The sequence below is a fragment of the Hesperophylax consimilis genome, chromosome 6, assembly GCF_061612785.1.
Source record: "Hesperophylax consimilis isolate HC1 chromosome 6, BYU_Hcon_1.0, whole genome shotgun sequence".
NCBI classification, from domain to species: Eukaryota; Metazoa; Arthropoda; class Insecta; order Trichoptera; family Limnephilidae; genus Hesperophylax; species Hesperophylax consimilis.
In genome coordinates this window covers 12,223,768-12,235,899 of record NC_142841.1, presented here as the reverse complement: position 1 = coordinate 12,235,899, position 12,132 = coordinate 12,223,768, and the positions used below count along the sequence as shown (strand labels likewise).

Below are 12,132 nucleotides of genomic sequence, written 5' to 3'. Positions count from 1 at the left end.
TAACATGGCCAAAAAGTGCCTTTTATTTTATTTTGTGGATGTTCAGGCACAAATATTTAAATGTTTTTCGATCATTTTATAAATAAATTAATTTGCCACGTTAAACAATAAAACCATAACCGAAAATGGGTTCGTAAGTAGGAGATTTGGAACTTTAAAACAGTTTTCATAGGCCTTATACATTATTTTTTTATGGGCTTATAAAAAGACTTATCTAAAAAATACTTGTTTATTTCAAAGGCCAGGATGTATTCTACTCGCAGTTTTAATTAAAGCATCTGAAACATTTCTATGCGACCAAATTTTCAAACCAAAAACACGTGATTTTGCATTACTACATTTCGCCTTAAAGGTGTTTTGTAATTTGAAATTATGTTTTAAGCGTGCTGAAATCTTAGTAAGCTGTCGAAAATTCTAATCTTTTAAAAATAATTTTTACATAAACCTTTTTAAGACAACATCGGTCTATTCATAACAGCGTGCAAATACAGTTTTCATATGTAAATTGAAATGTAAATATAATTTTGCATACAACTGCATCTAGATAATTACAAAGCCGGCCCCATGCAGGCGTAATTGGACGTTAGTCCGCCCCGGAGCCTAATTGCCAAAGCTATGATAATACCGTAAACCTAATTGATCCAACACGTCGCCGTTGAGATTATTTTATAATATTCATTTTAAAAATACAAATCATCCGAATATGATTGATTACAGTGATCACCTGCCTAGGTTTACTGGTATGGTAAAAAAAATTTACTCGCGCCAGCGCCTTTTGGCCCATTGCCCTGGATAATTATTATTTCTTTCAACAGACGGCAACCTGAAAATAAAACACTTAAATGAAAATACGCAGTGAATATCAAGTTGTGGGATGAATATTTTAGACCTTTGTTTCAAATCTAAACTGTGTTGTACAAATAATATTATATACAGGGTTTTCCAATAAGAGGTGTTATTTTGATATTCAATCGTAAAAGATCAATGGTTTCGTTGCTTGTGTGGCACGTAGCGCCGTCTTGTTGAAAGTAAACGTTGTCCAGATCAATACAATCCAATTCCAGCCATAAAAAAATATTGATCATCTCTCGATAGCGCAATCCATTCACCGTAACTGTTGCTCCAGTCTCATTTTCAAAAAAGTAAGGTCCAATGACTCCGCCGGACCATAAACCGCACCAAACAGTCACATGTTGACGATAGAGAGGCTTTTCAACAGTAAATCTTGGGTTTTTCGAGCCCCAGATGCGACAATTTTGCTAGTTGACGAAGCCACCGATGTGTAAATGGGCCTCTTCACTCAAGATGATTTGCATTTGATTCACTCAAGTGAATTTTAATAATTTCAATGCGTTGTTGAAGCATGTATCGTTACATTTTTATCAATAACGTAGTTTCTACTTGTCAAATGTCAAAAAATGACAGCTTCAAAAGTAACATCTACCGGAATAGCGGGCTATTCAAAACAACACCTCTTAATGGAAAATCCTGTATTTATATAATTACTATGTATGCATAGTTCTTCTTCTGATGCTCTCTCCTACAGGAAATTGACTATTACTAATATTAACCTCTCGGCGAGTATGGCCATACTATTACGGCCAGAATAATATACTCCCCAACAGAGATGTGCAAAATGGGTACCCAAAACCATTTGAAATGTAAAATGGAAATGGGTCAAAACTTTTCCATTTGAAAATGCAAAATGCAAAATACCTATTTTCAAAATGCATTGAAAATGCGAAATGGTTTCTCAGGTCAAACAATTAAAATAATTATAGAAATTTTAAACAATTTTGTCATTTAACAATGGACATCGATGTAGAACATATCACATGATGGTAAATCCAAAAACACCACGACTACAGATTATGAAACCACAAAAAATTTGCGCGTAACTAATGTTGCCAACGTAAAAACATAGAAACTGCTATCTAACATTTAATATTACAGCGTCATGGTCCCATGTTCAGTATTTGAATCAGTATTTTTTGTAATGGTATCACTCAATTACCAGGGCTCCTACCAGGGAGCAACTTGACAAATGTAAATTATCTCTCATAGCGAGGTTGAGGACCGACTGATATTTGGCGCTTATGAAAAAAATATGAGTGGAGAAAGTAGGAAGAATGTTGCAAAAAGCATTTAAAATGGAAAATGCATTGAGAAAAGCATTTAAAATGCAAAATGGTTTTTAGAAAAGCATTTAAAATGAAAAATGGAAAATACCCATTTTGCATTTCCATTTGAAATTGATTTATTTGAAATAAAGCACATCTCTGCTCCCCAAGGAGTATGGCCTTACTATAACATTCTTCATTATTATGATTGAATAAATAATAATATTTTTTGATTATTTTTTTCATTTAATATTTTATTTATTTGTGTAATTCAAAAACGCTCACTCCTGGGACCCAGTTTTGTTTGAAAAATCTATCAACTGTGTGCTAAGACAAAGTCTGCAATGCATTATATATTTTTTTTCATGTGCCATACAAAAATGTATCTAATTATTTAAAAAAGTAACTATATAAAAAAATTTAAATTAAAAACGGTTTTTTTTATTATTCATTAAAAGTAGTATCCTAAAAATATTATCTACAAAATTACAATCTTTAAATGGCACTACTGCACAATCCAATCCAGCAAATAAATAAACGGAAATAATATTTTTTTAATATATAAAAATACAGTCACTGTATTCGTACACGATAATCTCCGAAACCGCCCAACCGATTTCAATGATATTTTGAGAATGTGTATGGTTCGTTCTAACTTGAAATATACGATAGTTTTGGACCCGATAGGTGGCGATCTAAAAAAAAAAAAATATTTTTTTCCAATTTTTCATTCAAATATACATACAACCACAAATTTTAACTTCCCTACATACATAAAAAACGGTCTGTGGCAGGAACATGTCTTATATTCCAAATAGCTGAGTCAAATTCTAACTGGTTTCTACTCTTAATATACAAAAATTCAGCCAGCGTATGTAAACGGGGACGCGCGAGTAGTACTTGAAGTCGATGTGAAGTAGTTTTTGTAACAATAACATTGTGGTATATTTGTCAAATCAAAATATTTCGCCAACATATGTAGATATAATACGTCTTGACGCCATCTAGTGGGAAATTCAGCACTAACAAGGCCTTTTCCATAAAAATAAATTTGTTTTTTTTACAAGTGAAAAAAATATAATAAGCAATAATTGTTGATTGAAATACTAGTATATATTGAATTATTTGGCGGGTCGGGAATAAGCCGACGTAACTTAGTGGTTCAGAGCACCTGACCGGGAGATATTTTCAATTTGAATTGATATTTCTGGCGAGTAATTTTTGCTTATAATAATTTGTTATCCATTGTGGTATACAGTAGTGAATGGTGTAGTGAAAGTCGGAGGCGCCCGAGAAAGACATTGGCAGTAGCGAAGCATTGTGGGGGCCCCTAGTTAGTTAGGTAGAACCTTTGATATAGTTTAAGAATCTCAAGGTCGAACGACAAGGCTGTTTAAACTATACATTGTTTAACCCTTAAATGGTGTTTTAAAATTCCTTGTCCCTATGGTGCTATGTTCAGTACACAGCGTAAACAATTAGAATTTTGTCATTTTGAAGTTGTATAAAAATAATAGTTTACATTTATTACACAATATGTAAATAGTTATATTAATAGTTGGTACATATGGATAAATGGACACAATTAAAATATTTTGTGTTAGGGCGAAGCTTAATGCTAAATCACTATTTTGATTAATCTTTATAACGAATTGGTGTACATTATGAATACCAAAAAATATGCTTTTAATATAGATAAGTTTAAGGTTTTCCTATCGTTTCGCTTGAGTAGAATACAAATAAAAAATAAATTACTCAATAAAAAATATTTTTTTTTTCAATAGAAATGTGTAAACGCGTAAAGGAAACAACTTAAAAAAATTCACTATTATATATAGATTATCTGCGACAGTTTCACTTGATTAACTTTTTTGCTTTCCTATAAAATTATTTACAAAATAAATAAAAATCAGTTTTGTGATTGAAATCGAACGTTTGTAGAATCCGTTTGTCAAGCGATTTTAATGCCTATTACCTACAATATAAGGTATACCAAGAATATACACATTTTTGGCTTGTAGCTTCCTCTTAGTGCTAAAAATGAGGAAAAAACATTGGCCATGCATAAAACGCATGATACTTCCGTTACATCCGGCACTCCACCGGTCCTGTGCAACACCCTCGGCCACCTCGCTCAATACCCTACAGAAACCCCGTAACGCTCTCGCTTATTATCGCACCACTCGGCAAGTTATCAACCTGAGAGTAACAATACGATTTACTCTAAGTTATCAACGCACACATATGTATATTATAAGGAATTTTCGACAAAACATTTGTTAATACTTGCATATTTTATCCAATACATTGTACAGTATTGCTGAGTTGAATTGTGCTGACTTGTTGAATACCTAAAATATGAATTTCTTATTTGGTGTATTTACTAATTATAGACATGTCAAATCAGTTGACAGCACCGGCAAGGGAGAATTACCCTAAAAATCAATCATCACCTATTTGCAGAATGTAATCGCGGGCAACCTCATGTCATTACCAGATGCTCTGTTTATCCCTATGATCAACGCCTATCTGGGAGTGGTGCTTGGTCGTGCTCTGGGCAGACAGTGGGACGAGAGGCTACGGGAGGTGGGTCGCGCCACCCTCATGTTCCAGAGTAACGCCGATGACCTCGGAGGGATGCTATGCATGACTCCATGGATACGCCACATTTTCCCCGAAACAAGTGGATACGCACCGCTATGTGAAAGTAATGGAGTCCTGCTGAAATTTATCAGAGTAAAGTACATTAAAGTTTAATTATTTACATAAATGTATCTCATAAATTTGCTATGAGTGCTTACAGGTATTAAAATGTTAACTCTTGTATGAATCCAAAGTGCTGATCTCCAAGCGAAATGTGCGGAAAACACATTGGTTATACCATTGAGACACATATTATAATCTGTCTGTATAATCTATTATGCATCAAAAATATGTATTTAAAATATGAAAGTTAACAAAATACTAAGTTACTTTAGTGTTTGTTCTCTTTTTAATGGTATCTAATGTTAACGGAAATGTATGTAATCCGTCATTGTATTCAATTCATAGGAAATGTATGTAGTTCCTAAAATCGCCTGGAAATGTGTGAAATAAATTATATTACAGACATTTCCTAGGAAATCTATACATTTCCTAAATAGCAATCGGAAATGTAAAACATTTAAGATATCAATGCGTACGCGGGGATAGCGGGGCGGGGAGGGTATTGAATCGTCTGATCGATCAGGCGACGTGTTTTATTACAGAAAGCATTATTTTAAATACATTTTCTAATACTATATGTGATATTGGAATTATATACAATTCATAGGAATAATTTATTAACAATTTCCCAGGATACGTGTGTATTAAATAATTTTTAAAACAATATTTTATACATTTCCTAAAAAGCTTCAGAATTGAATACATTTCCTAGGAGTTGTATACAATTCCTAGATATTATACATTTCCGGTAACATGTATACTGTTAGCTGCAAATTTAACTATTGGCGCTACAGGCGTTAGGTTCGCGCTTATGCCGCCAGAGGTGCGCTCTGGAGCTGCTGTACACCTAGGACTTAGGTAGAGGCGGCCTTTTCCCAACGGCTGGGATTTTGAACTCCGCAATGCGCGATAAAACTTTACTTAAATTTAGGATGTTATTACTGTCATAGACCGTGAAGGCAATATTATATTTCATCATAACCATTGCTAACAATGCATACTATAATACAGCATGCTTGAAGTTTGGTTTCTTCCATAGACATTATGAACTATGGTTTCTTCAGTCCCTTGAAGAGTGAATTTGAAAAATGGCCCAATTCATTTCACATAAAAGGTTTCTCGCTTTTATTCGGATTCTTGGAAAACTTTTTTCTATCTGTAAAGAAAAAAAATTAAGTAACTGATGTTTTTTGCCGTATCACTAAAATTGTTAATTGGTATTAATATTTAAATTGAACATTGTATCTAACTCGGCAGCATAACTGATAATAATAAAAGAATATTGATGGCAGACGTAAATTACAGGAAATTGGTTTTGATGAACAATTTTTAATTAACTGTCGTTTCAGGATCTCGTAAAAGATTGCAGGGAAAACTTTGCGGAGGAATATGATCAAAACTTCTTTGATAAATACATAAGGAGACTAAAGGAAGAATCGACATCAGAACCCCAATTGGAAAATGAAACAACTTCGACGTTTTCAGGCAAGTTTATTTCAAAACATATTCTATTCTGGCTGCATGCAAATGAGAGACTTTAGTTACGGTGACAGTTGGAAACTCTTCCAAAATTCATATGAGCCTCTCTATTGTCGCATAACTCGTGTGCACACCTCCATGTACTGTAATTATTTTTTACGCCTACTACTGCTGCAACGCAACTGTTGCCGCAACAACACAAAGTCTCTCATATATTTTTTTTCTTATAATAGTCCCACACAGGAAGCCATGAAGAAAATAATTTACTCCAGGGCCCATGTAATCTTTTGGGATGCTGGGTGGAGGGTCTTGGTTAAGGAAAGGAATGAGAGGAAGTTCTAATTTTAATTTATGGTACTCTGAAAAAAAAGCTTTTTTAAATTTTATTTATTTATTTATGTATACGCCTAAAAAGGCTTTTACATAGAAGTGAAACATGATGCAGTGTACACAGGAGAATATCTGTATTATACAGGAGATACTGACAGTAAATAGATGTAATCCATTGTAAAGAAGGTACAAAATATACAATTGTAAAATTGTGATTACAAGTATAATGACAAAATATTGAGAAATAATTAAAAGAAAAACTAAATAAAGAAAAAAAAACTAAATATGAAGCAATATTAGTAAAACGTAAGAGTAACATAAAGTGAAAAAGAAATTACAACAACACTACATATAAGACAAATCATTAAAACTAATTTACCAACTCTACTCTAATTTGTAGGATTCGACAAAGTGTTGGTATAGATTATGCTTAATTTTATAAATGGATTCAATAAAAAAAATCAATAGCACCCACATACTTGTTGACCAGATCATTATAGTATTATGCATCGTACAGTATTTGAAAATATATAAATTAATTTAATTTAAATTTGTATTAAATAAAGAAAAAATCAAAAGCTAAATCACGTACATTCTTTATCTTATAATGTTTTGATCTTGTCTTAGCTTTCAGAGAATTTGTTTATAATTATCTATAAGCATATTCTTACTTTACAAGCAGATGACCAGTTGACACTAGTGGGTGTGGACTTCCTATTCCCGTCTGCTTCAGCCAACAGCGTTACTATTTCCCTGCTCATTCGAGAGCTGATGCAGAGACCGGAGGTTCAGGAGAGCATTCAAGAAGAAATAGATACGGTGGTCGGAAGGGGGAGATTACCAACTCTCAACGATCGAGAAAGGTTTTTTTTAAATTTTTGTTTCTATAGTAAAAGTACCTAATGTATTGAAGTTGAAAACTTATGATTATTTACTATTACTACACAGGTACGTCAACTCTCATCGGATACAAATTGTGGGTACTTTTGGCACTTGAGAAGTTAAACTATTGATTAAAAACATTTAAATATTTTATTTACAGGCTACCATACTTAGAGGCAACTCTTAGGGAGATCATGAGATACATAACACTTGTTCCGTTGGGACTTCCTCACAGAGCTCAAGTTGATACAATGTTTGAAGGATACCTCATACCCAAGGTAACGTTATTATATTTTAGGAATGAGAGAAGAGAATAAAAGAAAGGGGAAAGCGACAAAATACAAACACTTCTGAAGTAGAACCGATCGTTTACAATTAGTTCTAGCACTCTAGTGACCGAGTTTATTTTGTTTTGTGATTATTTGTGATAGTATGCGGCAGTACTGGTCTAGTGCAGTTGACGGTCTATCTTGTGTGTGTGTCTAGTAATTATTAACTTGATCATGATTGTACATTATTATTATTGTTAGAGTTTGATGTAGGTTGCTTTTTTCTAAGTTTAAACAAAATTTTATGCCTCCACACTTCTCAACCTCGCAAAATGCAACTGGTGGATTCCACATGATCATCATTGCTTTGGGCATAAGAAAGGATATTAATTAAATACAGATATATGGATTATCAATTTGCTTGAGCGGTTGGGGTAGTGAAGGGCTGAATTCGATATAAAAATCGTTTCAGTTTTACACAACTATTTTTCAGGAGACCATGGTGTCAGTGAATTTAATGGATTATCACATGGACCGAGAGATTTGGGGAGACCCAGAAAACTTCAGACCTGAAAGGTTTTTAGATTACTACGGGAAGCTGGACCTGAAGAAAGATGTATCTTTACCTTTTGGAGCTGGTAAATATAATTTTTTGTCTAAAATACTTAAATGTCTCTAGAACACGTCAGCCTAATGCATTTGGCCAACGTTGACATCAATATTCTTTGATGTGTACACGAAAACCGACAATAATCGGGTTGCCCGGCCAATGTTGGCGGCCAACGTGTGCAATAGCTAAGTGGTTCCATACACTTTGGGCTAGCGCATTACATAATTTGCAACAATCATTTCTTCACCTCACTTGGTCACAAATGCAGATATTGCTTAACCTTTTTGATTGCTGGGAAAGTGTTGTTATTATCACTTGTCATCCATTCGCAATTTTATTATTTAGCAATAATCCCCCCTCCCCCACAGTTGAGTTCGACCTCTCTCTCTTCGGAACTTCTGGAAGCCTATAACACAGGGAAAAAATCTTGACTCTGTGAAGAAACAATCCGATTAGGAAATCTTAATCCAAACAGGTTGCAGTCTTTGTAGCATAAATATCAGATGGGAATACCGTTCTTGTTCTACCGGAATTTCAATGGAAGGTGCTCCGAAGAACCAGCATCATGAATGAATCCTTTGTTTCAATGAATGTATTATTTCTGTTTAGGTAAGAGATTGTGCGCTGGGGAGACTTTTGCTCGGCAGACAATGTTCTTGATGGCCGCTGGACTGTTGCAGAATTTTACATTTAAAATGTACGACTCTGTTCCCAAACTGAAGCCGGGACTGATCACAATGCCGGAGAATTTCCAAGTCAAGTTCTTCCCGAGAGATTGAGGACCAGCAAATGTTGTACATTTTTACCAACCGAAATAGAATATTATGTATATGATAATGAATATTGAAGAAATCTTCGTTAGTTTTTACTACTCGTATTAAGATTGGGATGTTTCAATCTCTGTTACAATTGATCAACAATCACCGCCATTTAGAATTTTTAACATAATAACGGTTTTACATTAGCTCCACGCAGAAGGCCCTGAAGAAAATAATATTTCATCTTTGGGGATGCTTTGTGGAGCGTCTTTTTAGGAAGTTCTGGGAAGGATAAAGGTAGTGGTAGGGGTGGTAGGAATCTGAGGGTCAGTGTGTCTAGGAGTGACGGACGTATGAATCCACCCCTCCCACTGCGGTGCAAGGCGATGTTCCGAGAGAGTCCTGTTGGAGAGGTCAAAAGGTCTCCCACACCCAGTCTCTCCCGATCCAGCCTGCCACGCAGTTGGTGGATAGATGCATTCGCCGTCAAGACCCGAATAAACCACACTCCAAGAAACTAGGCACCCCTGCTAAGTCACCAAATGTAGCGAACCACTTGGGGTTTTACAAACATAAAATTAATTGAAAACGCTTATATTATTAAAAGGATTAATACACTGGTTGATAGAATTAAATATAAATCAAAGTAACATCATAAATAAATTGCATGTTTAGAATGTAGTAATTCAATCCTTTAATTTATGAATTATGAGTATAGACAATATATTATAATTTGTTTTCTTTTTTCTTGTTGTATTATGTTAAATAAAATTAAAAAATACATTGAAAATCACAACTGAACATATTTAATCCTATTCCCGACTCTCTCATTCTACACGGCACCTACCTACTAGTATCTACAGTGGTTCAAACATGCAGACGTATCGCATCTTAATTCTGACAGAGCCAATAGATGGCGTTGTTATGGGATAGTTAAAAATTGCGAAACGATGCTTGCAATAAATGTAATGACATTCATAATGCTGTACTGATTAATGATACAATGAGACGATATCATAAAGAGTGGTTATCTACCCAAAGACATGACAAAGACAATCATAATACCGATAGTAAAATCTAAACTGACAGACATAACTTTACAGGAAAATTACAGACCGATATCCATCGCCACCGCCAGAATATTTGAACGAGTTCTCTTAGATCAAGTCGGACCCCAATTGAAAACGAAAGACAATCAGATGGGTTTCAAAACAGAATGCTCCACAGACTCAGCCATATTCTGCTTAAAACGGACGCTGGAATACTACAGGAAGAGAAAAATAACAACTTACGCATGCTTTCTGGACCTTAGTAAGGCCTTCGACAGAGTCTACCATCCATTATTATGGACCAAACTAAAAGAAAGAGGCCTACCATGGAAAGTAGTACGAATTCTCGACACATGGCACCGTCAACAAGAAAACCTCGTTAAATGGAAAGATGGTTTCTCAGAATCCTTTTTCTTAAAGAGTGGGGTCAGACAAGGAGGTTGTTTGTCCCCAGTACTGTTCAACGTAAATATGGATGAATTAACTCACAGGTTAAATAACGCTGGGGTAGGCTGCCATATTGGAGGACAATGCATCAACAACGTGAGCTACGCAGACGATATGGTGCTGATGGCACCGTCAATAAGGGGACTAAGAATTCTCTTGAATTCTCTTGAATTCTCTTCACTCGAAACAAACATGTTATATAACGCGAAAAAAACAGCACTGCTGGTCGTCAAATACAGAGAAGGACCAAAAAATATTCCCCAGCATTTTTTAATGGAGAATTTCTCATAATAGTAGAAACAACGAAATATTTAGGGCATATCATCACCAACAACTTAACGGATAACGACGAAATCGACAGGCCGAGGCGAGCACTGAGCATAAAAAGTGTAACGGACGTAGTTGACCACATTATTTAATTTCATAAAATCTGTTTTACATTTATAAAATGTGCCTACCCCACGCCACTGGCAAAATCACCACTCCCCGCCACTGGTCATTTTGTTCCAATTTTCGGCCCAGGCGGCCTGAAAACTTTGACCCCGAACGGCATTGATACCGCATCGCGCGTCTACCATTGCCGAGCGGATCGATGTTCCATTTTTTCTATGTAAAATTTACTAGGAAAAATCAATTTTTAAATGTTGCAAATGTCTGTATTTTATTTGTACATCTTCTCGGCGGTAGTTAAATAAACACTATTTGCTATGTATTACCGCTGAGGAGATACTAAAAAAGCTGTTTTTCACATATATGTATAACCATTTTTTGAACAATATTTTTTACCTTTTTTGCGTGTACAAAAATCCAGGAACCTCGTAGCATAGTGAATCTTATCTTTTTCTGAGCGCTATGTTACGGGGACCTGGGAAAAATACTAACTTAACGATGTTTTACAAATTTGATCGCTTTAAGATCATTTTTACACATTTATTTACAAACATTTCTTATTTTTTATCGTATCTTGACAAACAAAAAATCTAGTTGTCAAGATACACATTCTTATAACAACTATGCATCTAAACTATGTAATTGTTATTCATGTAAGCCTTCAAAATCTTTTCTAACTCGCGAATTCAAGCGACTACCTTCGACCATGCTGCCGGCAAAATGAATATGCAACATTTTGCCGGGGCATATTTTTACCTTTTGGACTCAAAGCCCAATGTCGGGTGCGAGTCATGCTTATTGAATATAAGCAGCCACATAATTAAAATAAAATTAGTTCATCTTTACCACCGAAACCAAGCGTTTTATTATCTACAAGTGACTCCTGCCCAACATCTGCCTCACCTCGCCAAGTCTTCTGCTCCAAACCTTCTGGTGTTACCTCTTCAAGACCAGCCGGCCCTCCTCTGGAAAACCGCCAACGCCAGAAGCGAGCAGAGACGACAGCACACCCAGTGCCCAACATTCACCAAGCCTGGGTGCAGGAGGCAGATTTCATCATCAAATATTTCTACTATCATCATCATCGACCGT

General features: G+C 35.1%; 1 protein-coding gene across 1 annotated transcript in view; it reads left to right on the top strand.

The window, feature by feature from the left end:
* Positions 1–9,866, top strand: part of LOC149422954 (putative cytochrome P450 304a1) — a 32,500-nt gene extending 22,634 nt beyond the window's left edge. Inside the window, exons 4-9 of the mRNA XM_089633031.1 lie at positions 4,584–4,856; positions 6,176–6,311; positions 7,318–7,498; positions 7,678–7,795; positions 8,280–8,424; positions 9,006–9,866. Coding sequence (XP_089489157.1) covers positions 4,584–4,856; positions 6,176–6,311; positions 7,318–7,498; positions 7,678–7,795; positions 8,280–8,424; positions 9,006–9,175 — 1,023 coding nt within the window. The 3' untranslated portion in view covers positions 9,176–9,866. The remainder of the gene's footprint in view (positions 1–4,583; positions 4,857–6,175; positions 6,312–7,317; positions 7,499–7,677; positions 7,796–8,279; positions 8,425–9,005) is intronic.
* Positions 9,867–12,132: the final 2,266 nt, after the last annotated feature.